This window comes from Bos javanicus, chromosome 25 (genome assembly GCF_032452875.1).
Source record: "Bos javanicus breed banteng chromosome 25, ARS-OSU_banteng_1.0, whole genome shotgun sequence".
Classification (NCBI taxonomy): domain Eukaryota; kingdom Metazoa; phylum Chordata; class Mammalia; order Artiodactyla; family Bovidae; genus Bos; species Bos javanicus.
Genome location: NC_083892.1, coordinates 18,822,130 through 18,849,512, shown reverse-complemented (window position 1 = coordinate 18,849,512; position 27,383 = coordinate 18,822,130). Strand labels below are relative to the sequence as shown.

The following is a 27,383-nucleotide window of genomic DNA, read 5'->3' as shown; positions in this document are numbered from 1 at the left end:
GCTTCTTGACCTGCATACAGATTTCTCAGGAGGCAGGTAAGGTGTTCTGGTATTCCTCTTTCAGAATTTTCCACAGTTTATTGTGATCCACAAAGTCAAAAGCTTTGGCATAGTCAATAAAGCAGAAATAGATGTTTTTCTGGAACTCTCTTGCTTTATTGATGATCCAACAGATGTTGGCAATTTGATATCTGGTTCCTCTTCCTTTTCTAAATCTACCTTGAACATCTGGAAGTCCACAGTTCAGGTACTGTTGAAGCCTGGCTTGGAGAATTTTGAGCATTACTTTGCTACCATGTGAGATGAGTGAAATTGTGCAGTAGTTTGAAAATTCTTTGACATTGCCTTTCTTTGGGATTGGAGTGGAAACTGACCTTTTCTAGTCCTGTGGCCACTGCTGAGTTTTCCAAATTGGCTGGCATATTGGGTGCAGCACTTTCACAGCATCCTCTTTTAGGATTTGAAATAGCTCAACTGGAATTCCATCAGTTCCTCTAGCTTTGTTCATCATGATGCTTCCTAAGGCTCACTTGACTTTGCATTCCAGGATGTCAGACTCTAGGTGAGTGATCACACCATAGTGGTTATTGGGTCATGAAGATCTTTATTGTATAGTTCTTCTGGGTATTCTTGCCACCTCTTCATATCAGCATGCATTAAAAAAAAAAAAAAAAAACTTACCAATTTGGTGAATGCTGGAGTCCAGCCCCAGCAGGGATTCAAACTGAAGGGATGAGCAGTGTCGGTGAGAAACTGAGGCAGCCTCTCATTTTTCTTGGACTGCCTGTTTATTTCAAGCTTATGATTCTCTTTTATACTTCTACAAAAGCATTAGGTCAGAGGTTTGATATTTTTAGTTCCCATTGACCCAGATTTATTTTTCTCCAGAAATCATTGTTGCCCTTCAAAAGGAGCTCCTTCCTCAGCGATTCTCTTATCTACTTTTTCTCATGTGTCCTTGTGAATACACTGTAACTCATGCTAATGTCTGGGCCACATACCACATTCCTCAGTTTATTTCTTATTTTTCTAAGTCCTGTTTGCCCCTAGTATCCTAAGCTCACTATTCTTAGAAAGGGCTTCTACCTAATAATATCTCTAAGTCCCTAATTTCTATAAGCTATAGTAGAATATGATAACATTACAGCAATCCTTATATCTTTAGCTTCTAACTATTTTAATTATTCCTAAGCCCTAAATTCAGCAAACTCCTTTGCCATAAACACTTTTCTCACAAATGGGCTTCAGATAGCAATCCCTCCCATGGCCTCAAGCTGCGGCCTGTGTGCTCACCCTGGAACACTTTTTTGTAAAAGTCCTTGAACAAATGTCAGTGATTAACTTTATGAATTACTCTTTGAGCACAGCTGCAGAAGGCTTTATGCCTTCTTATGCTCCTCTCAAAAACAATAAGCACCTTAATATTCTCTTCAGTCAACTCAGCCGAGGAAAGGGAAAAACAAGTCAGAATCACAAAGCCTAACTCCTTCATTCCGGGTCCATGCCTACAGAACAAAGGGAGGGGGTTTAGGGCCATGCCTCCATTTTGTCAGTAATGCCTAATGCGGCTCCTGACAGGTGAATTTCTCTGTTGTTGTTTTTCAATCACTCAGTTGTGTCTGACTGTTTGTGACTCCATGGATTGCAGCACACCAGATCTCTCTCTCCTTCACCATCTCCTGGAGCTTGCTCAAACTCCTGTGCATCGAGTCAGGGATGCCATCCAACCATCTCATCCTCTGTCATCCCCTTCTCCTCCTGCCTTCAATCTTTCCCAGTATCAGGGTCATTTCTAATGAGTTGGCTCTTCTCATCAGGTGGCCAAAGTATTGGAGCTTTTGCTTCAATACATCAGTCCTTCCAATGAATATTCAGGATTGGTTTCCTTTAGGATTAACAGGTTGGATCTCCTTGCAGTCCAAGGGACTCTCAAGAGTCTTCTCCAGAACCACAGTTCAAAAACATCATTTTTAGGCACTCAGCCTTCTTTATGGTCACACTCTTATCCATACATGATTACTTGGAAAAACCATTGCTTTGACTGTTATAGACCTTTGTCAGCAAAATAATGTTTCTGCTTTTTAATATGCTGTCTAGGTTTGTCATAGCTTTTCTTCCAAGAAGCAAGCATCTTTTAATTTCATGGCTGCAGTCACCATCTGCAGTGATTTTGGAGCCCAAGAAAATAAAGTCTGTCACTGTTTCCATTGTTTCCCCATCTATTTGCCATGAAGTGAAGAGGAATTTCTGTGTAGCCATTTTAATATTGAAGATGGAAGAAAAAGCAACATTTTCAGCATATGCTGCTTTACTAACTCAAGAAAGGTAAAAACACAACTGAAATGCAAAACAAAAAAAGAAAAAAGGTTTGTGCAGTGTATGGAGAAGGTGCTGTGACTGATCGAATGTGTCATAGTCATTTTTGAAATTTAATGTTAGAGATTTCTTGCTTGATGATGCTCCATGGCTGGGTAGACCTGTTGAAGTTGTGAGTGATCAAATCAAGACATTGATTGAGTACAATCAACATTATACCACGCTGGAGATAGCTGACATATGCAAATATCCAAATAAAGCATTGAAAATCATTTGTCCTAGCTTGCTTGTGATAATCACTTTGATATTTGGGTTCCACATAAATTAAGCAAAAAATTGACCTCCTTGACCATATTCCCCAGCAATTCTCTTCAATGTAATGAAAAAATTGTGACAGGCAATGAAAAGTGGTACTGTATAATAATGTGGTATGGAAGAGATCATAGGGCAAGTGAACTATCACCAATCACACCAAAGGCCAGCTTTCATCCAAAGAGTGTGATGTTGTATACATTATGGGATTGGAAGGGAGTCCTCTATTATGAGTTTCTTCCAAAAAACTAAGCAATTTATTCCAACAAATACTCCTCCCTATTAGACCAACTGAAAGCATCACTTGACAAAGAGCATCCAGAATCAGTCAACAGAAAAAAACACATAACCTTTCATCAGGATAATGCAAGACTACATGTTTCTTCAATGACCAGGCAAAGGTGGTCAAAAACTGGTCATCAAACTGGAAGATCTGATTTGTCTGCCATATTCACCAGACATTGCACTATCAAATGTCTATTTATTTCAGTCTTTACAAAATTCTCTTAATGAAAAAAATTTCAGTTCCCTGGAAGACGTGGGAAAAAGCCACCTGGAACAACTTTTTGCTCAAAAAGATAAAAATTTGAGGGAAGATGGAATTATGAAGTTGCCTGAAGATTTACAGAAGGTAGTGGAACAAAATGATGAATATGTTGTTCAATAAAGTTCTTGGCGAAAATGAAAAAAAAAGTGTCTTTTTTTTTTTTTACTTTAAAACTGAAGGAACTTTTTAGTCAACCCAATACTATAAATTTATATAGTGTATAAATAAAGATGTTGCTTGAAGTTTAGAGATGGGCAGAGAGGGTAGTTGAACCTAAAATTGTTGAGATCGAGTGGTCTTGATGACATCCTCAGACCCTTCTGAGGAATCCATGAAAATGGGAGGATGCCAGTGACTCTGCAACTGTGTTTCCATGTCTGTGTCCCCACAGCTCGTGATGTGGTAGCCAAGTTATCTGAGGACAACGTCTGCGATCTGAACGATTTCCAGTGGATCTCCCAACTGCGCTACTACTGGGATTCCAAGGATGTACAGGTGCAGATGATTACTACAGAGGCCTTATATGGCTATGAGTACCTGGGAAACTCCCCCCGGCTGGTGATTACACCCCTCACTGACCGCTGCTACAGGTAAACTCTGGGCCTCCCCAGACCTGAAGGGTGAATAGAGAATTCCAAAAGGAAAATCTGAGAAAGAAGTTTGGAGCAGCTTGAGTTTGTTGTTACCTTTACCTTCTGTATTCTAGATCCTCAGATTTTAGAATTTTTACCTTAGTCAGTGTGGTCTCACAGATGGGCATTTTAGGCCTTAGGAATAAATGAGAACCCAGTAGAAGTCCTAATGCAAAGTATTGTGTTCAAGCCAACAACTAGACTGTTAATGCCTATCCTTGAAAATGGCACAGTGCTTAAGAAAGAAAGCTCTCCAATGGCAGGAATCAAGAAGGTGCCAGGAGATCCCATGGCCAAGAGATAGAACAGGGGCCAGGTAAAGGACCCAGGCAAGGAGTCTCTGAGCTCTGCCACCCAGTCTGATGAAGAGATTGGGCCACTCTATGCTCAGCAAATTGCTTTGCCACTTCCCTTGGAATTCATAACTTTAGAAACTTGGACTTTGTGAACTTGTCAATTTTGTGATGTTTAGATTTTTCTTTGATTTTATATATTGTTTGAGTGCAACTTTTAAATTATAAAGGTAGTACTTGGGTATTTTTTTTCTTTCAAAGTCCTCAGTCACTTGTTTTCTATGTTCTGTGACTTCTTCAGTCATTTATCTATTCTACTCACTATTCAACAACCATTTCTTGAACTTTACTGTGCATTATGTGTGACCTCCAGGAATCCTCAACCTAATGGGGTAGGGGAGAGAGACACACTCAGGTGATTATAAGAAAGTGTGTTAACTGAAACTATAGAAGCTCACACACAGGCCTGTGGAACCACAGTTGACATATCATTCATTCTAATATTTATCTTATGCCTCCCATATGGAACTGAACAATGGGTTCTGAACTCAAGAGTTCATAATCTAGTGGGAGAAATATATTTATTTTTCATCATTCCATTAGCATTGGTGATCTTTGGAATGCAGAGGGTTTTTCACTTTCATTTGATTCATTTAGTATCAGTTCAGTTCAGTCACTCAGTCATGTCCAACTCTCTGCGACCCCATGGACTGCAGCACTCCAGGCTTCCCTGTCCATCACCAACTCCTGGAGCTTACTCAAACTCGTGTCCATCGAGTCAGTGATGCCATCCAACCATCTCATCCTTTGTCGTTCCCTTCTCCTTCTGCCTTCCATCTTTCCCAGCATCAGGGTCTTTTCTAGTGAGTCAGTTCTTCGCATCAGGTGGCCAAAATATTGTAGTTTCAGCTTCAGCATCAGTCCTTCCAATGAATATTCAGAACTTATTTCCTTTAGGGTGGTGTGGTTGGATCTCCTTGCTGTTCAAGGGACTCTCAAGAGTCTTCTCCAGAACCACAGTTCAAAATGATCAATTCTTCTGCGCTCAGCTTTCTTTATAGTCCAACTCTTATATCCATACATGACTACTGGAAAAACCATAGCTTTGACTAGATGGACCTTTGTTGACAAAGTAATGTCTCTACTTTTTAATATGCTGTCTAGGTTGTCATTTAATATGTATATATTCATTTATCCATTCAATCATTCATTCAAACAAATGCTTTTAGGTGCCACCCATACATACTCAGTTGTAACACTGAGTAAAATAGAATTTTTTGTGATGATGATGATGTATTGCCCATATAATCAGGGAAAATCATGTTTAATTATTTGAGTCAAAACAAAATAAACCGAAAGCCAGTTTGTTTCTTGTGTCTTAGGACATGGCATTGAGTTCTTATTTTCTTCCCCTTAGGACACTGATGGGGGCTTTGAAGCTGAACCTTGGAGGAGCCCCAGAGGGTCCAGCTGGGACAGGCAAGACAGAAACCACCAAAGATCTGGCCAAAGCTTTGGCCAAGCAGGTAGGGAAACGCTGTCCATCCTCACACTCTTTTCCCATCCCTCTCTGGAGCCATATCCAGGGAAGTTGGCATGAAGTTCAAGATGGCTTAGAGTACCAGGCAGAGGGGGGCCCCAGCTCCTCCAGTAGAATGAGAAGAGGGGAGCCCCACCTCTGTTTGAAGGTATAGGGTGATTTAGACGGGAAGAAACCCATCCTAAATGGAGCCCACATCCTCTCTCTCTCTAGTGTGTGGTCTTCAACTGCTCTGATGGTCTGGATTACAAAGCCATGGGGAAGTTCTTCAAAGGACTAGCCCAGGCTGGAGCATGGGCCTGCTTTGATGAGTTCAACAGGATTGAGGTAACCCTCGTACTAGGCTACTGAATAAAGGGTTTGGACATACAAGGGCTTTTTTTCCTGGGCTCTTAGTTCCTCAGTGACAGGGCTTATGTGTCTTCTATGGCCCCTTGCACAACGTAAGTACTCCATGAACCAAACAAAAACAGCCCCAAGGAGACAAAATGCCTAGGGTATACATAAACATTCTCACCAAATTCATTCACTCACTTGCTCATTCAAAAATTTATTGAGCAACTACCTTATGTCAGATACTGTGTGTATGTTCATTATACAGAGATGAGCAAGAAACAATTTTGCCCTCTAGACTGTTATAGTTCATCTAAGGGAGATAAAAATTAAATGATACAAGTAGAATATGAGAGAAGTCGATATCAGTGGCACAAAGGAGTCATCACAAATGAATGAGTGGTTAATTCTATTTGGGTAGGCAGTTGAGATTAGGGAATGTAAGCATGCAATTTGAACCAATAAACACCATACATGCATACTATGGATGAAGTATTATGCTAGGCACAGGAACAAAGATAAAATACTGTGGAAACTACTTACAGACACACACACACACATGCATGCATGCATATACACACCAGTTTTCTGTTCTTTTCCCAAAACTCTAAATCATGCTCCTAACTTTGAATGTGAAGGTCTTATTCTCAGGTGATAGGGTTCTTTCTTCGCTAGGTGAAGGATACTAAGGCAGAGTGGGGTGGGTGGCTGTCAGAAGCAGGAGCTCAAATCAACCAGCCATTCTCACTCCAGGTAGAAGTACTGTCTGTGGTAGCTCAACAGATTCTCAGCATTCAACAAGCCATTATCCGGAAGCTAAAGACATTCATCTTTGAAGGCACCGAGCTCTCTCTAAACCCAACCTGTGCAGTCTTCATCACCATGAACCCTGGGTATGCTGGCAGGGCTGAGCTGCCAGATAATCTCAAGGTAACATCAGAGTGGGAAATACTGGGTGTACTTTATGGTATAGAAACCTTTGGAAGTATCCAGGCATCTCACAGAGAAGCCAAATAATAGACCATGTGACATTTTTCAACTATGAGTGAAGATGTTATTTGGCTTCAGAACTCAATCATCTCCCCAACTCTAGCCTTCATGAGGTGGGAGGAAATATATACCATAATAACCAATGGCAAAGAGGAAACAATGAACACTGGAATAAGTGTCACTATTTCTGATGTCTACAAGGGTCGGACAGTTCATGTAAATGAAAAAAGCCACATAGGCCTGATAGGGATTCTGACAGATATCCCACCTAGAGGCAGCAGCCCCTACTTATCCCCAGCCTACTCTGGCCAAGCAGGAATTGTGGGACCTTCTCATTTTTTAGGAAAAACCAGCAATTTTGATTGTTAAATAAAATCTTATTTTTAGATCCTGGCTTAATGCAAAAACTAAAATCACTGTAGGCAAAATAAAATCATTGTAGACCAAATAAAACAGATTGGCATATAAGAGAGCATCAAAGTTCAACACAGAGAACGCTGGTAAACCAAGACTGGAGCACACGGAGCTAAGCTAGTTAGGCCCAAGTGTGTCCACACCAAAGCAGAATGTTCTAACTAGCTAGAGAGATAACAAGAGAGCTAATATATCCTCGAGACCTACTGTTCAACTGGCCCGAGCTACAACCATGGCAATAAGCATTGGTCCTGCTGCTATGGGAAAAGGAAAGTGCCTCTGAAGTAGGGGCGAGAGAATGCCAGCCAGGCCATCTTCAAGGGGACAGGCACTAAATGACCTTAGCATGCTGCTCTCATAGATGAAAAAAACCCAAAGTGCAAAGTGACTGGGTCTCTACCTGTGGAGCATCTAGCCCCCCAACTGCATGAAGAAAGGGAGGCTTTTTTATGGGTTTTCTTTCAAATTATTGTTCCATTCCCTCGAGTGAAAGACACAAGTAAGACCTGGACAAGAATGTATATTCACAATAGCATATGATGCTCCATCTGCTAGAAATGCATTCTGATTAGTTCCTGGGATCTAATTCAAATATACCACTCCTCCTCCTCCCTGGGAATAGAAAAGAAGTCAAGGAAATCCCTACGAGTGACCCCTCCTCTCTAGATCAACATAGACCAGTAGACACCAAAGTAGAATTTGAACCCACATTTCTCATTTTATAGTGCACAATTGTTGTTAAGTCCCTCCTGCATCCCTCCCAGCTAACAACCATGCTGCTGCTGCTGCTAAGTAGCTTCAGTCATGTCTGACTTTGTGCAACCCCATAGACGGCAGCCCACCAGGCTCCCCCATCCCTGGGATTCTCCAGGCAAGAACACTGGAGTGGGTTGCCATTTCCTTCTCCAATGCATGAAAGTGGAAAGTCAAAGGGAAGTCGCTCAGTCGTGTCCGACTCTTCGCGACCCCATGGACTGCAGCCCACCAGGCTCCTCCATCCATGGGATTTTCCAGGCAAGAGTACTGGAGTGGGGTGCCATTGCCTTCTCCGAACAACCATGCTAGATCTGCATAAACAACGGTCATGAGACAGTGTAGCCCAGTAGAAAACACTCAGGGTTGGTGTCAGGAAGTCTGGATTCTAGTCTTGGCTCTACCTCTAACTGCATGACTTAGGCAAGTCTCTTCTCCTCTAAGATCAAAAATACAAAGTCACTTCAGTCATGTCCAGCTCTTTGCTACTCTATGGGCTGTAGCCCACCAGGCTCCTCTGTCCATGGGATTCTCCAGGCAAGAATACTAGAATGGGTTGCCATGCCCTCCTCCAGGGAATCTTCTCCACCCAGGGATCAAACCCACGTCTCTTATGTCTCCTGCATTGGCAGGCGGGTTCTTTACTGCTAGCATCACCTGGAAAGCCCCAATAATAACAATACCTGATGTTTATTGAGCCCTTACTATGTGCTATACACCTTTTTAATCACTTCCCTTATATAATATTATTTGCCCTCATGATAACTATGAAGAGGGCATAGTTGTTAGACCATTTTGAGGTTAAAGACCTGAGGTCTAGAGGGGTTACCTAACTTATTCACAGTTGGTATGTAGCAGAACAAGGACTTGATTTTTTTAAATCAAGATCTGTCTAACTTCAGGATTCTTCTGCTATATAATTATCCTGCATCCCTGAATGACTTCTGCTGTCTACATTGAACACCAGAAAGATCCAATAGTTGAATAAAGCTATTGAAACTCCATTTGGCATAGGAGGATGAAGTGTTGCTAGGATACTGGCACCTGAAGCCTTTCACACAACCATTGAGGGACCCAATGTATTTGGATAAGGCTAGTGGGGAGGTGCATGGAGCAGTGGATCCATCTGGTAAAGACAGTCTCTGTGCCCTGATTTGTCCTCCAGCCCTCCTTTCCTTGACTGTCACTGGGTGGTCTGAATGATCATGTTATTTCTCTTTGCTTCTTTAGGTGTGCCTTCCCCAGTTTTCACCTTACACATTTAGGTTCTGAATGGCATTTCTTTTCCAGGCCTTGTTTCGGACAGTGGCCATGATGGTGCCAGATTATGCCCTCATTGGAGAAATCTCCCTCTACTCTATGGGATTTCTAGACTCCAGAAGGTACGTTATATTGGCTTTCCAGTGCGTTTTAAAGAAAGAGTGATGGAATGACTTTTTGTAGGGTGGACTCAAGGTAAATTGTCCATTGGAAAACAAAAAAAAGAGAAACTTGAGATATATGCTTTTACTCACAAGTTTATCTGAATGTACATAGCCCTGGTCTCTGTCTTGACCCCTTCTCTGACTAGGAAATGGCCAAGATTCCCAAGAAAGAGCCCTCCACTCCCTTTATATATACCTGGACTACTTCTAAGGAAGACTCACTCATTTCTTCTCTATCCCTCACTGTTAACACACACACACACACACACACATTCCTAAATGACTGAAAGACATGAAATTATTTCAAGATTGAGTTGTTTTTGGCCAAGATTGAAGAAGAAAAATTAATATAATTTAGAATTAACTTTGTTAGCAATATAATATTTATTTATTCCAATCAACTTGATTATCTCTCACTCAAGTATTACCCAGTTTTCTGAGACACACACATACACAAGCACCAGTCTCTTTTACACATATAACCAGAATTGTGAATATTCACTGTAAAATGGCTTTTATTGATCTATTTCAAAGTTTACATTTGTCTTTTCACATTGCTTGGCCATAATCAATTGATTTTTTTGTTACCAATTTTGTTATCAATTGATATCTCCACAAGGCCCAAAGTGTCTTTTTGGTCTGGAGGTCATTGCTGTTCCTGTACAGGGCTATAGATGTTCTCAACAGAATGTGTCATCCTTCCTAGGCTAAGAGGTTGCCTCAGTCATAAGAGGCTTAATTTATTGTTTTCTATAAGAGACTTAGGAGGAGGCAATGGCACCCCATTCCAGTACTCTTGCCTGGAAAATCCCATGGACAGAGGAGCCTGGAAGGCTGCAGTCCATGGGATCGCTGAGGGTCGGACACAATTGAGCGACTTCACTTTCACTTTCACTTTTCACTTTCATGCATTGGAGAAGGAAATGGCAACCCACTCCAGTGTTCTTGCCTGGAGAATCCCAGGGACAGGGGAGCCTGGTGGGCTGCCGTCTATGGGGTCGCACAGAGTCGGACACGACTGAAGTGACTTAGCAGCAGACTTAGCAGTATAGGAGATTTGGCTTACATTGATTTGCCTGTTCAATTCATTTATTCAATTGGCAAGCCTTCACTGAGTCATCTACCTTATGTCCTGCCCAGTCCTAGGTGCTGGTGAGCAATACAGTCTTTGCTTTTCGTGTAAATCAGTCTTGTTAGACAGGAGTCCTGCAAGGAAAACATGCATCAGCACATTAGTTAGGGTAAACCTGACCTCCAAATTCCAATGGCTTAGCATAGTAATAGTTTTATTTTTCACTCCCTGGAAATCCAAAATGGGTGTCTGCAATCAGGGGAGTTCTTCCCCCAAGGAACCCAGGTAACTTATATCTCACAGCTATAACACATGAGCATGGAGGAGCTTATGGAGGGGGTTTTTATGGACCAGCCCTTAAAGTGGCATACTTCCACTTCATTCATATGCCACTGGCTAGGAGTCAGCGATGTGGCCACCCCTGTGGGGAAGGCTGGGAAATGTGGTCCCCTATGTGCTCAGGAAGAATCAGATATGGTAGTGCACATGAGCATACATGTATTGTGTGCTGAGTATATTAATTTTTGAGTTGGTTTTCTTAAATTAAAAGATGGATATTGAAAAAAAATCGTAATGTTACAGAAGTGCAAAATTAAGTGTCCCCTGGTGGCTTAGATGGTAAAGCGTCTGCCTACAGTGCGGGAGACCTGGGTTCGATCCCTGGGTCAGGAAGATCCTCTGGAGAAGGAAATGTCAACCCACTCCAGTACTCTTGCCTGGAAAATCCCATGGACAGTGGAATGTAGTAGGCTACCATCCATGGGGTCGCAAAATCAGACATGACTGAGCAACTTCACTTCACTTCACTTTATTGTGTCCCTTAGTAGCCCCACTCTATAGGCATTAACATTGTTAATCATTCAATGTAATCTTCCCAAATGTGTCTATGTGTGGCATACACATACACTCATATATACACATAAAAGTATAAACACGTGCAATTTCTTATACAGTACATATTACACTTATGTATGTGCTTGCTATTTTTCATCCTACCTTTGAAAGACAGTTATAGTGCTTCCTTAGCTCATTATGGTAACTCTATGAAGAAACCTTCAAATGATAAGATTTTTCCATCACGTTCATGGGCAAGCCTGGCTTCTGAAGGACAGAGCACAACATGTTGGGAATGTCTGCTGAGCAGGACATGGGCCTTACTGGAGGGTCTGCAGACATGTCTTTTCCCTCCCAGTCTTGCTCAGAAGATTGTTGCAACCTACCGCCTGTGTTCAGAGCAACTCTCCTCCCAGCATCACTATGACTATGGCATGCGTGCTGTCAAGTCTGTGCTCACTGCTGCTGGCAACCTGAAACTCAAGTATCCAGAGGAGAATGAGAGTGTCCTGCTGCTCCGGGCCTTGCTTGATGTCAACCTGGCCAAGTTCTTGGCTCAAGATGTCCCTCTGTTTCAGGTAGGCAATGGTTTGGGACCTTGGCCAAACACTGAGATTCTACTTCCCAAGATGAAAAAAATTTTGGCACCTCTTCCACTCCTTACACCCTTTCCATTCTCTAGCCAGCATCCCTATTGCCAGATACCCTCCCCCAAATATTAAGTAATAATGATAATAGCAATATCCCTAATTCTTGATGTTTAATAAAAATAGTTTCACTAATAGGATAATATTTGCTGTTGAGTGTGAGTAGTTAGTTTTTCATATCAAATATAATTAGTTTTGTAACTATTTTAACATCTATCTTCCTTACTAAGCTGTAAGCTCTTAGAGACAGAAAGCATGGCCATTTTGTTCATTCCTAGTGTAATGACTGAAATAGCACAGACATTAGCTATTTGCTGACTTTTTAAATTATTGGGAAGAAACATCATGTTTAACAAATATTGTAGGAATTTGTATTTGTGGATAAGGTACATGATTTTGGTATAGGAAAACAGGTTTGGAATTTTCCAAGGATTCCTGCTATTTGTAGATTCCATTAAAAAAAAATGTTGAGGTTATATATCTGATAATTTATCCTTTTTACATCTTGAATTTTTGTTAACAGGGAATTATATCAGATTTGTTTCCTGGAGTTATTCTTCCACAGCCAGACTATGTAGTTTTTATGGAAGTACTAAATGCGAACATCAAAAAGATGAAACTTCAGCCAGTACCTTGGTTTATTGGAAAAATTATCCAGGTTGGTTCCATGTACCTATGTGGAAATGTACCTGTTTATTGTTTGCTGATGTCAGAAATCAGAAAGAACTATGGTAGATTGGAACTGAACTGATGGCAATTGGAAATTAGAGCTGGAGGTAGAGATGAAGACATTTAATAATCCATTGTGCCTTCAATTTTCATTTCTAGGAATTGGTGTTTAAAATCCAATATTTTTCGTATCACCATCTTCCCTGGGGTTTCTTTTTTTTTTTTTTTTAATTTAGGGATGAAATAGAACCTTTTGGAGCATTGTGCTTTGAATTAGTCAAGACTTTTTTGGTTCCCAATGATAGAATGTGAATGTGGAAGTCGCTCAGTTGTGTCTGACTCTTTGCAACCCTGTGGACTATATAGTCCATGGAATTCTCCATGCCAGATACTGGAGTGGGTAGCCTTTCCCTTCTCCAGGGGATCTTCCAAACCCAGGTATCGAACCCAGGTCTCCCACATTGCAGGCAGATTCTTTACCAGCTGAGCCATAAGGGAAGCCCAAGAATACTGGAGTGGGTAGCCTATCCCTTCTCCAGGGGAGCTTCCCGACCCAGGAATCAAACCAGGGTCTCCTGCATTGCAGGTAGATTCTTTACAAACTGAGCTATGAGGGAAGCACCCTCCCAATAATAGCAATTCAATTCAAACTGTCTTATTCAATAAAAGGGAATTTACTCACCTAACTTGAAAAGTCCAGAGATATGTTGGCCTCAGGGGCATAGTAGGATACAGATTTTATTTAGATAATGAAATCAGGAATCCATCTCTCTTCATTTCTGGATTCTGCTTCTCTCTGCATGAAAAACTCATTCTCAGGTAGGCCCCCAGTAACCTCAGACTTAAATTATCTCATGTTCAAGTCCAGAAGGGAAAAGAACATCACTCTCAGAGTGTCCTCAGCGAAAAGTCTCAGGATTAGCTTTGGATGGTGTTGATAAAGTCACATGACCATCCCTGAAGCAATTACAAAGATAAGAAGGAGACAGTAATAACCCCACCTCTGCCAGAAGTGGAGATGGAGTCAGAGCCACCCAAGTCAAGTCATGTGGACTGAAACATAAAGTGGTGGTTCCTCAGGGAAAATCAAGGTGCTGTTACTAATACATGAAAGAAGTGTCTCTACAGTCTCAATCTTGGAGAACCTTAGTGAAACTTCACCTAATTTCAGGTTTCCCTCCCTACGATCACTTTCTATGTAAAACTACCTTAAAGACATACACTGAATAATGTAAGTCTCAAATACACTTTTTCTGCAGAATCATGGAACAGAACTACAAGGGACCTTAAGTGCCATCTGGTGTTTGTCCCCATAAGAACACTGGCATCCAGAGAGGGAACAGATTTGGATTCATATAGACCTAGTTTCAAATCTCACCCCCTTCCATTTTTTGCTGTGATTTTAAGCAAGTTAGTTCAACATTCTGAGCCCCAGTTTCCTCATCTATAAAATAAAGACAGTAAAACCTTTCCCATAGAGTAATATTGAGACAAGAAATATGTAAACTGCCAGATATGGTGACTGTCATATTGTCACCATATTGTCATCATTGTCAACCCATCTCCACAGACACGCAAAGCATCATCATTTCACAAAATCATATTGTTATTTAGAATCAAAGATCAAGGTTAGGACCCTGGTCTCTAGATTCTGAATCAGAATAAAATTTCTAGGAATAAAAAATTTTCCCAGGGCTTCCTTGGTGGCTCAGTGGTAAGGAATCCACCTGCCAGTGCAGGAGACACAGATTCAATCCCTGATCCAGGAAGATCCTACATGCTGCAGAGCAGTTAAGCCCATGAACAACAACTATTGAGCCTGAGTTCTAGGAGCCAAAACTATTGAGCCCATGTGCCCCAACTACTGAAGCCCACAAGCTCTAGAACCTATGCTCCACAATAGCAAAAGTCATCGCAATGAGCAGCCCGCACACCACAGATAGAGAGTAGCCCTTGCTTGCTGCAACTAGAGAAAAGCCCATGAAGCAACAAAGACCCAGCACAGCCAAAAACAAATTAATTAATTTTTAAAGATTACTAAAAAAAATTTCCCCTACTCTCTCATTAAGAATAATATTTTTCCCCACTTTGTCATCAAGTGTGGTAGTTTTGACACAATTCATTTAACCCAATATTGAATCCCAATTATTCATTGGGATTTTATAGATGCACTATATATCAGTTCAGTTCAGTGAGTTGAGTCGCTCAGTTGTGTCTGACTCTTTGCGACCCTATGGACTGCAGCACTCCAGGCTTCCCTGTCCATCACCAACTTCTGGAGCTCACTCAAGCTCATGTCCATCAAGTCAGTAATGCCATCCAACCATCTTATCCCTTGTGGTCCCCTTCTCCTCCTGCCTTCAATTTTCCCCACCATCAGGGTCTTTTCAAATGAGTCAGCTCTTTGCATCAGGTGGCCAAAGTATTGGAGTTTCAGCTTTAGCATCAGTCCTTCCAATGAATATTCAGGACTGATTTCTTTAAGATGGACTGGTTGGATCTCCTTGCAGTCCAAGGGACTCTCAAGAGTCTTCTCGAACACCACAGTTCAAAAGCATCAATTCTTCAGTGCTCAACTTTCTTTATAGTACAACTCTCACATCCATACATGACTACTGGAAAAATCATAGCTTTGACTAGACAGACCTTTGTTGACAGAGTAATATTAAAAACAGCTTTTTAATATGCTGTCTAGGTTGGTCATAACTTTCCTTCCAAGGAGTAAGCATCTTTTAATTTCATGGCTGCAATCACCATCTACAGTGATTTTGGAGCCCAAGATAATAAAGTTTCTCACTGTCTCCATTGTTTCCCCATCTATTTGCCATGAAGTGATGGGACCAGATGTTAGTTTTCTGAATATTGAGTTTTAAGCCAACTTTCTCACTCTCCTCTTTCACTTTCATCAAGAAGCTCTTCAGTTCCTCTTCGATTTCTGCCATAAGGGTGGTGTCATCTGCATATCTGAGGTTATTGATATTTCTCCCAGCAAATTGATTCCAACTTGTGCTTCATTGACCCTGGCATTTCCCCTGATATACTCTGCATATAAGTTAAATAAGAAGGTTGACAATATACAGCCTTGATGTACTCCTTTCCCGAGTTGGAACAAGTTTGTTGTTCCATGTCCAGTTCTAACTGTTGCTTCTTGACCTGCATGAAGATTTCTCAGGAGGCAGGTCAGGTGGTCTGGTATTACTATCTCTTTAAGAATTTTCCACAGTTTACTGTGATCCACATAGTCAAAGACTTTGGCGTAGTCAATAAGCAGAAGTAGATGTTTTACTGGAACTCTCTTGCTTTTTCAATGACCCAACAGATCTTGGCAATTTGGTCTCTGGTTCCTCTGCCTTTTCTAAAACCAGCTTGAACATCTGGATGTCATGGTTCACGTACTGTTGAAGCCTGGCTTGGTGAATATTGAGCATTACTTTGCTAGCGTGTGAGATGAGTGCAATTGTGCAGGAGTTTGAGCATTCTTTAGCATTGCCTTTCTTTGGGATTGGAATGAAAACTGACCTTTTCTAGTCCTGTGGCCACTGCTGAGTTTTCCAAATTTGCTGGCATATTGAATGCAGCATTTTCACATCATCTTTTAAGATTTGAAATAGCTCAACTGGAATTCCATCACCTTCACTAGCTTTGTTCCTAGTGATGCTTCCTAAGACCCACTAGACTTTGCATTCCAGGATGTCTGGCTCTAGTGAGTGATCACACCATCATGGATATCTAGGTCATGAAGATCTTTTTTGTACAGTTCTTCCATGTATTCTTTCCACTTCTTCTTAATATCTTCTGCTTCTTTTAGGTCCATACCATTTCTGTCCTTTATCGAGCCCATCTTTGCATGAAATGTTCCCTTGGTATCTCTAATTTTCTTGAAGAGATCTCTAGTCTTTTCCATTCTGTTGTTTTCCTCTATTTCTTTGCATTGATCACTGAGGAAGGCTTTGTTATCTCTCCTTGCTATTCTTTGGAACTCTTCATTCAAAGGGGAATATCTTTCCTTTTCTCCTTTGCTTTTCACTTCTCTTCTTTTCACAGCTATTCGTATGACCTCTTCAGACAGCCATTTTGCTTTTTTGCATTTCTTTTCCATGGGGATGGTCTTGATCCCTGTCTCCTGTACAATGTCATGAACCTCTATCCATAGTTTTTCAGCTACTCTGTCTATCAGATCTAGTCCCTTAAATCCATTTCTCACTTCCACTGTATAATCATAAGAGATTTGACTTAGGTCATACCTGAATGGTCTAGTGGTTTTCCCTACTTCCTTAAATTTAAGTCTGATTTTGGCAATAAGGAGTTCATGATCTGAGCCACAGTCAGCTCCCAGTCTTGTTTTTGCTGACTGTATAGAGCTTCTCCATCTTTGGCTGCAAAGAATATAATCAGTCTGATTTTGGTGTTGACCATCTGGTGATGTCCATGTGTAGAGTCTTCTCTTGTGTTGTTGGAAGAGGGTGTTTGCTATGACCAGTGCATTCTCTTGGCAGAACTCTATTAGCCTTTGCCCTGCTTCATTCTGTACTCCAAGGTCAAATATGTGTGTTACTCCAGGTGTTTATTGACTTCCTACTTTTGCATTCCAGTCCCCTCTAATGAAAAGGACAAATATTTGTTGACTCACTTTTATCAGTTCCTGTACCACCCTTATTGTCTTCATTTAGACCCTCTGTATAACTCACTTTCAAGGTGAAAAATGTGTGTTAGTTGCTCAGTCATATCTGATTCTTTGCAACTCCATGGGTTTTAGCCCTGCAGGCTCCTCTGTCCATGGGATTTTCCAGGCAAGAATACTGGAGTGGATTGCCATTTCCTCCTCCAGGGAAGGTGAAAAATAATGAGAACATAATCTTTAAAATAAAAAGCTTCATGTACTCCCTTTTTCTGAGAGATTCACAGTTTAGAAGGGAAGAGAAAACATGTCACATTAATGTAAATGACCAAAGCATTTCCATTTCAGCTATCATAGACTACTCATCACAGACAGACAAAACAATTAGAAAATTCAAAAAATGAGCTTCCACTTCACTATTGATTCTCAAGGGTAAGGGCTAAATTACATGGAAGGTCATTTGTATTTTACAGCATCTCTCCTGTCTCATAAAATACATTTTAATCTATTGAGAATTCAAATTAAGTCAGAGTAGCATTTAGGCCTTGAGAAAGGAAATTTCCAATAGAAATACAATTTGCTAAAATGACCCCTGTTTCCTTTTCTTCTTTAAAAGCAAGTAGAAATGGTGTAATGGAAAGATTGGCAGCATTGAAATCAGAGGCCCTGTGGTCAAATCCTGGTTCCACCACTAATGAGCTTGGGCAAGTCAGTTAACCTCTCTTGGGCTCAGTGTTCCCACCATTTAAAAGTAGTTGATGATTCCTGGTGGCTCAATTGGTAAAGAATCCGCCTGCAAGGGAGGAGCTAAGATGGCAGAGGAATAGGATGGGGAGACCACTTTCTCCCCCACAAATTCATCAAAAGAACATTTAAACGCCGAGTAAATTCCACAAAACAACTTCTGAATGCCAGCAGAGGACATCAGGCACCCAGAAAAGCAATCCATTGTCTTCGAAAGGAGGTAGGAAAAAATATAAAAGACAAAAAAACAGACAAAAGAGGGAGGGACAGAGCTCCGTCCCGGGAAGGGAGTCTTAAAAAGAAAGAAGTTTCCAAACACCAGGAAACACTCTCACTGCCAAGTCTGTGCCAAGCCTTGGAAGCACAGAGGGCAACATAACAGGGAGGAAAAATAAATACACAATTAAAACCCACAGATTACGAGCCCAATGGTAACTCCCCTAGAGGAGAAGCTGCGCAGATGCCTGCACCCGCCACTAGCAAGCGGGGGCTGGGCAGGGAGGCGCGGGCTGCATCGCTTAGAGTAAGGATCTGGCCTGAATGCCCTGAGCGCTATCTGAGCGAAATAATTTGGGCTACCAAACCAGACTGTGGGATAACTACCACGCAAAAAGCCAGCCCTAACCTAGGACACCGCCAGGCCCACGCACGGAACAAAGGACTGAACAGAGATAGCCGGCTGCAGACCATCCCCCTCTGATGACAGGCAGCCAAAGCCGGAAGGAGGCAATCACAGCCCCAGAGAGACATTATCTACAAAACTGTAAGCAGGCTTCTTTGCTAACTAAGACTTCTTGGGGTTCTGGACGGTCAACATCCGCCTGAGAAGGTGCACTGGTTGTACACCCAGAAAACCGAGCGGCAGGGAGGCGATAAGTTGCAGCAACCGCGCTCGCCAAACACCTCATCACCTGAGCTGCTCAGACCTGGGAAGGGCACAAAACGCAGGCCCAACCCAGTCTGCGCCTCTGAGGACTACCCGAGTGCTTGAACCTGAGCGGCTTGGACCTGGGAGGTGCAAGCAGCCCAGGGCCGACCATGGATGGTTCCCAGTGGAGCAACCTAGAGCCTAAGCAGTGTGGGCAGGGAGGCTACACGCGCCGTGAGCGGGGGCAGACCCAGTGTGGCTGAGGCACTGCGAGCGCATGCCAGTGTTGTTTGCAGCATCCCTCCCTCCCCACAGCGCAACTGAACAAGTGAGCCTAAAGGAAAAAAAAGTGTCCACCACCGCCCCCTTTGTATCAGGGCGGAAAAAAGACACTGAAGAGACCAGCAAACAGAAGAAGCTATAACAGAGGGAACCGCCTTGGAAGTGACAGGCAATAGATTAAAACCCTGTCGTTAGTACCAACTACATAGGAAGGGACCTAAAAATCTTGAGAAATATAAGCCAGACCAAAGAACTGGCCGAAAATGGACTGACCCCACAATACCCACAACACCAGAGAAAGTCCTAGATATATTTTTACTATTTTTACCATCATTCTTTCTTTCATTTTTTTTTATTTTTTAAAAAATTTTAAGTTTTCTATTACTCCTTTAATTTTCACTTTTATAACCTACTATTATTTTGCAAAAAAAAAAAAGACCCTATTTTTTTAAAAGCAAACTTCATATATATTTTTTATAATTTTTGTGACCTTGTTTTTTTTTCTTTTTCTCTTTCTTTTTTATTTTTTTTTCCTTCTTTAACACTGTATTTTTGAAATTCCAAACTCTAATCTAGATTTTTAATTTTAGCTTTTTGGTATTTGTTATCAATTTTGTACCTATATTTTTTTTATAATTTTTGTGACTTTTTTCTCTCTCTCTTCTTCTTTTCTTTAACATTATATTTCTGAAATTCCAAACTCTACTCTAGATTTTTTATTTATGCTTTTTGGTATTTGTTATCAATTTTGTACCTATATTTTCTTTATAATTTTTGTGACTTTGTTTTTGTTCATTTTTTTTCCTCTTTCTTTTTCTTCTTCTTTTCTTTAACATTGTATTTTTGAAATTCCAAACTCTACTCTAGATTTTTAACTTTTGCTTTTTGGTATTTGTTATCAATTTTGTACCTATATTTTCTTTATAATTTTTTGACTTTGTTTTTCTTTCCCTCTCTTTCCTTTCCTTCTTCTTTTCTTTAACACTGTATTTTTGAAATTCCAAACTCTACTCTAGATTTTTAATTTTTGATTTTAGGTATTTGTTACCAATTTTGTACTTTAAGAACCCAATCTTCAGTACCCATTTTTTACTTGGGAGCGAGATTACTGGCTTGACTGCTCTCTCCCCCTTTGGGCTCTCCTTTTTCTCCACCAGGTCTCCTGTGTCTCCTCCCTAACCCCTCTCTACTCTACCCAACTCTGTGAATTTCTGTGTGTTCCAGATGGTGGAGAACACTTAGGAAATGGATTACTGGCTGGATCTGTCTCTCTCCTTTTCATTCCCCCCTTTTATCCTCCCAGCCACCTCTGTCTCTTTCCTCCCTCTTCTCTTTTCTGTATAACTCCATGAACATCTCTGAGCGGTCCAGTTGTGGAGTGCACATAAGGAAGTGATTATTGGCTAGCCCACTCTCTCCTCTATGGATTCCACCTCATCTCATTCAGGTCACCTCTAACTCCCTCCTCCCTCTTCTCTTCTCCATGTAACGCTGTGAACCTCTCTGGGTGACCCTCACTGTGGAGAAACTTTTCATCTTTAACCTAGATGTTTTATCAATGGTGCTGTATAGAAGGAGAAGTTTTGAGACTACTGTAAAAATAAGATTGATAACTGGAAGCAGGAGGCTTAAGTCCAAACCCTGATTCCAGGGAACTCCTGACTCCAGGGAACATTAATTGACAGGAGATCATCAAACACCTCCATACCTACACTGAAACCAAGCACCACACAAGGACCAACAAGTTCCAGGGTAAGACATACCAAGCAAATTCTCCAGCAACACAGGAACACAGCCCTGAGCTCCAATATACAGGCTGCCCAAAGTCACCCCAAAACCATAGACATCTCATTACTCATTATTGGACACTTCATTGCACTCCAGAGAGAAGAAATCCAGCTCCACCCACCAGAACACTGACACAAGCTTCCCTAACCAAGAAACCATGACAAGCCACCTGTACAAACCCACACACAGTGAGGAAACTCTACAATAAAGAGAACTCCACAAACTGCCAGAATACAGAAAGGACACCCCAAACTCAGCAATATAAACAAGATGAAGAGACAGAGGAATACCCAGCAGGTAAAGGAACAGGATAAATGCCCACCAAACCAAACAAAAGAGAAAGAGATAGGGAATCTACCTGATAAAGAATTCCAAATAATGATAGTGAAAATGATCCAAAATCTTGAAATCAAAATGGAATCATAGATAAATAGCCTGGAGACAAGGATTGAGAAGATGCAAGAAAGGTTTAACAAGGACCTAGAAGAAATAAAAAAGAGTCAATATATTATGAATAATGCAATAAATGAGATAAAAAACACTCTGGAGGCAACAAATAGTAGAATAACAGAGGCAGAAGATAGGATTAGTGAATTAGAAGATAGAATGGTAGAAATAAATGAATCAGAGAGGAAAAAAGAAAAACAAATTAAAAGAAATGAGGACAATCTCAAAGACCTCCAGGACAATATTAAACGCTACAACATTCGAATCGTAGGAGTCCAGAAGAAGAAGACAAAAAGAAAGACCATGAGAAAATACTTGAGGAGATAATAGTTGAAAACTTCCCTAAAATGGGAAAGGAAATAATCACCCAAGTCCAAGAAACACAGAGAGTCCCAAACAGGATAAACCCAAGGCGAAACACCCCAAGACACATATTAATCAAATTCACAAAGATCAAACACAAAGAACAAATATTAAAAGCAGCAAGGGAAAAACAACAAATAACACACAAGGGAATTCCCATAAGGATACCAGCTGATCTTTCAATAGAAACTCTTCAAGCCAGGAGGGAATGGCAAGACATACTTAAAGTGATGAAAGAAAATAACCTACAGCCCAGATTATTGTACCCAGCAAGGATTTTATTCAAATATGAAGGAGAAATCAAGAGCTTTACAGACAAGCAAAAGCTGAGAGAATTCAGCACCACCAAACAAGCTCTCCAACAAATACTAAAGGATATTCTCTAGACAGGAAACACAAAAAGGGTGTATAAATTTGAACCCAAAACAATGAAGTAAATGGCAACAGGATCATACTTATCAATAATTACCTTAAATGTAAATGGGTTGAATGCCCCAACCAAAAGACAAAGACTGGCTGAATGGATACAAAAACAAGACCCCTACATATGTTGTCTACAAGAGACCCACCTCAAAACAGGGGACACATACAGATTGAAAGTGAAGGGCTGGAAAAAGATTTTCCATGCAAGTAGAGACCAAAAGAAAGCAGGAGTAGCAATACTCATATCAGATAAAATAGACTTTAAAACAAAGGCTGTGAAAAGAGACAAAGAAGGTCACTACATAATGATCAAAGGATCAATCCAAGAAGAAGATATAACAATTATAAATATGTATGCACCCAACATAGGAGCACCACAATATGTAAGACAAATGCTAACAAGTATGAAAGGAGAAATTAACAATAACACAATAATAGTGGGAGACTTTAATACCCCAGCCACACCTATGGATAGATCAACTAAACAGAAAATTAACAAGGAAACACAAACTTTAAATGATGCAATAGACCAGTTAGACCTAATTGATATCTATAGGACATTTCATCCCAAAACAATGAATTTCACCTTTTTATCAAGCGCACATGGAACCTTCTCCAGGATAGATCACATCCTGGGCCATAAATCTAGCCTTGGTAAATTCAAAAAAATTGAAATCATTCCAAGCACCTTTTCTGACCACAATGTAGTAAGATTAGATCTCAATTACAGGAGAAAAACTATTAAAAATTCCAACATATGGAGGCTGAAAAACACGCTGCTGAATAACAAACAAATCACAGAAGAAATCAAAAAAGAAATCAAAATTTGCATAGAAATGAATGAAAATGAAAACACAACAACCCAAAACCTGTGGGACACTGTAAAAGCAGTCCTAAGGGGAAAGTTCATAGCAATACAGGCATACCTCAAGAAACAAGAAAAAAGTCAAGTAAATAACCTAACTCTACACCTAAAGCAACTAGAAAAGGAAAAAATGAAGAACCCCGGGGTTAGTAGAAGGAAAGAAATCTTAAAAATTAGGGCAGAAATAAATGCAAAAGAAACAAAAGAGACCATAGCAAAAATCAACAAAGCCAAAAGCTGGTTCTTTGAAAGGATAAATAAAATTGACAAACCATTAGCCAGATTCATCAAGAAACAAAGGGAGAAAAATCAAATCAATAAAATAAGAAATGAAAATGGAGAGATCACAACAGACAACACAGAAATACAAGGGATCATAAGAGACTACTATCAGCAATTATATGCCAATAAAATGGACAACATGGAAGAAATGGACAAATTCTTAGAAAAGTACAACTTTCCAAAACTGGACCAGGAAGAAATAGAAAATCTTAACAGACCCATCACAAGCATGGAAATTAAAACTGTAATCAGAAATCTTCCAGCAAACAAAAGCCCAGGTCCAGATGGCTTCACAGCTGAATTCCACCAAAAATTTAGAGAAGAGCTAACACCTATCCTACTCAAACTCTTCCAGGAAATTGCAGAGGAAGGTAAACTTCCAAACTCATTCTATGAGGCCACCATCAGCCTAATACCAAAACCTGACAAAGATCCCACAAAAAAAGAAAACTACAGGCCATTATCACTGATGAACATAGATGCAAAAATCCTTAACAAAATTCTAGCAATCAGAATCCAACAACACATTAAAAAGATCATACACCATGACCAAGTGGGCTTTATCCCAGGGATGCAAGGATTCTTCAATATCCACAAATCAATGTAATATACCACATTAACAAATTGAAAAATAAAAACCGTATGATTATCTCAATAGATACAGAGAAAGCCTATGACAAAATTCAACATTCATTTATGATAAAAACTCTCCAGAAAGCAGGAATAGAAGGAACATACCTCAGCATAATAAAGGCTATATATGACAAGCCCACAGCAAACATTATCCTCAATGGTGAAAAATTGAAAGCATTTCCTCTAAAGTCAGGAACAACAAGGGTGCCCACTTTCACCATTACTATTCAACATAGTTTTGGAAGTTTTGGCCACAGCAATCAGAGCAGAAAAAGAAATAAAAGGAATCCAAATTGGAAAAGAAGAAGTAAAACTCTCACTGTTTGCAGATGACATGATCCTCTACATAGAAAACCCTAAAGACTCCACCAGAAAATTACTAGAACTAATCAATGAATATGGCAACCCACTCCAGTACTCTTGCCTGTAAAATCCCATGGACGGAGGGGCCTGGTAGGCTGCAGTCCATGGGGTCGCTAGGAGTCGGACATGACTGAGCGACTTCACTTTCACTTTTCACTTTCATGCATTGGAGAAGGAAATGGCAACCCACTCCAGTGTTCTTGCCTGGAGAATCCCAGGGACGGGGAGCCTGGTGGGCTGCCATCTATGGGGTCTCACAGAGTCAGATACGACTGAAGCGACTTAGCAGCAGCAATCAATGAATATAGTAAAGTTGCAGGATATAAAATCAACACACAGAAATCCCTTGCATTCCTTTACACTAATAATGAGAAAATAGAAAGAGAAATTAAGGAAACAATTCCATTCACCATTGCAACGAAAAGAATAAAATACTTAGGAATATATCTACTTAAAGAAACTAAAGACCTATATATAGAAAACTATAAAACACTGGTGAAAGAAATCAAAGAGGACACTAATAGTTGGAGAAATATACCATGTTCATGGATTGGAGGAATCAATATAGTGAAAATGAGTATACTACCCAAAGCAATTTATAGATTCAATGCAATCCCTATCAAGCTACCAACGGTATTCTTCACAGAGCTAGAACAAATAATTTCACAATTTGTATGGAAATACAAAAAACCTCGAATAGCCAAAGCAATCTTGAGAAAGAAGAATGGAACTGGAGGAATCAACCTGCCTGACTTCAGGCTCTACTACAAAGCCACAGTCATCAAGACAGTATGGTACTGGCACAAAGACAGAAATATAGATCAATGGAACAAAATAGAAAGCCCAGAGATAAATCCACGCACATATGGACACCTTATCTTTGACAAAGGAGGCAAGAATATACAATGGATTAAAGACAATCTCTTTAACAAGTGGTGCTGGGAAAACTGGTCAACCACTTGTAAAAGAATGAAACTAGAACACTTTCTAACACCATACACAAAAATAAACTCAAAATGGATTAAAGATCTAAACATAAGACCAGAAACTATAAAACTCTGAGAAGAAACATAGGCAAAACACTCTCCGACATACATCACAGCATGATCCTCTATGACCCACCTCCCAGAATATTGAAAATAAAAGCAAAAATAAACAAATGGGACCTAATTAAACTTAAAAGCTTCTGCACAACAAAGGAAACTATAAGCAAGGTGAAAAGACAGCCTTCAGAATGGGAGAAAATAATAGCAAATGAAGCAACTGACAAACAACTAATCTCAAAAATATACAAGCAACTCCTACAGCTCAACTCCAGAAAAATAAATGACCCAATCAAAAAATGGGCCAAAGAACTAAATAGACATTTCTCCAAAGAAGACATACAGATGGCTAACAAACACATGAAAAGATGCTCAACATCACTTATTATCAGAGAAATGCAAATCAAAACCACTATGAGGTACCATTTCACGCCAGTCAGAATGGCTGCAATCCAAAAGTCTACAAGCAATAAATGCTGGAGAGGGTGTGGAGAAAAGGGAACCCTCTGACACTGTTGGTGGGAATGCAAACTAGTACAGCCACTATGGAGAACAGTGTGGAGATTCCTTAAAAAACTGGAAATAGAACTGCCTTATGATCCAGCAATCCCACTGCTGGGCATACACACTAAGGAAACCAGAATTGAAAGAGACATGTGTACCCCAATGTTCATCGCAGCACTGTTTATAATAGCCAGGACATGGAAGCAACCTAGATGTCCATCAGCAGATGAATGGATAAGCAAGCTGTGGTACATATACACAATGGGGTATTACTCAGCCATTAAAAAGAATACATTTGAATCAGTTCTAATGAGGTGGATGAAACTGGAGCCGATTATACAGAGTGAAGTAAGCCAGAAAGAAAAACACCAATACAGTATACTGATGCATATATATGGAATTTAGAAAGATGGTAACAATAACCCTGTATACGAGACAGCAAAAGAGACACTGATGTATAGAACAGTCTTTTGGACTCTGTGCGAGAGGGAGAGGGTGGGATGATTTGAGAGAATGGCATTAAAACATGTATAATATCATATATGAAACGAGTCGTCCGTCCAGGTTTGATGCACGATACTGGATGCTTGGGGCTGGTGCACTGGGACGACCCAGAGGGATGGTATGGGGAGGGAGGAGGGAGGAGGATTCAGGATGGGGAACACATGTATACCTGTGGCAGATTCATTTTGATATATGGCAAAACCAATACAATATTGTAAAGTGAAAAAATAATTAAAAAAAAAAAAAAAGAATCCGCCTGCAATGCAGGAGACCTGGGTTCAATCGCTGGGTTGGAAAGATACCCTGGAGGAGGGCATGGCAACCAATTCCAGTATTCTTGCCTGGAGAACCCTCATGGACAGAGGAGCCTGCTGGGCTGCAGTCCATGGGGTCACAAAGAGTCAGACATGACTGAGCAACTAAGCACACACAGCACAAGACATGCCTGAATGGATTAAATGAAATGACTTAGGTGAATGACTTCATGTTTACCACATGGAGAGGTACAGAGTAAATAGTATTTCTCATCCCTTAAATAATCAGAAATGCACACATATATTATTATTCATCCAAAAGATATTTAAGCAATAGATGAAAAAAATGACTGTAGCCCTCATTCCTTGTTGACTTCTGACTAATTGAAATTCTGGGAGGTTTGGAATGATTAACTTCTTACATGGTGTTCCCTCCCAGATCTACGAGATGATGCTGGTAAGACATGGCTATATGATTGTTGGAGATCCCATGGGTGGCAAGACCTGTGCTTATAAAGTGTTGGCTGCAGCTCTGGGTGATTTATACGAAGGTAAAACGCACATCCCTGACTTCCAGGAAGAACAGGTGTCCCCACTTAGTTGACTGGTTCCAGAGAGATGATGCT

General features: G+C 40.5%; 1 protein-coding gene across 2 annotated transcripts in view; it reads left to right on the top strand.

Moving 5' to 3' along the window:
• Positions 1 to 27,383, top strand: part of DNAH3 (dynein axonemal heavy chain 3) — a 248,787-nt gene that overhangs the window by 93,887 nt on the left and 127,517 nt on the right. For both annotated transcript variants that reach the window (XM_061401328.1, XM_061401327.1), the window contains exons 28-35: positions 3,567 to 3,765; positions 5,518 to 5,626; positions 5,854 to 5,967; positions 6,727 to 6,903; positions 9,421 to 9,512; positions 11,819 to 12,038; positions 12,631 to 12,765; positions 27,197 to 27,308. In XM_061401328.1, the coding sequence (XP_061257312.1) occupies positions 3,567 to 3,765; positions 5,518 to 5,626; positions 5,854 to 5,967; positions 6,727 to 6,903; positions 9,421 to 9,512; positions 11,819 to 12,038; positions 12,631 to 12,765; positions 27,197 to 27,308 (1,158 nt within the window). The remainder of the gene's footprint in view (positions 1 to 3,566; positions 3,766 to 5,517; positions 5,627 to 5,853; positions 5,968 to 6,726; positions 6,904 to 9,420; positions 9,513 to 11,818; positions 12,039 to 12,630; positions 12,766 to 27,196; positions 27,309 to 27,383) is intronic.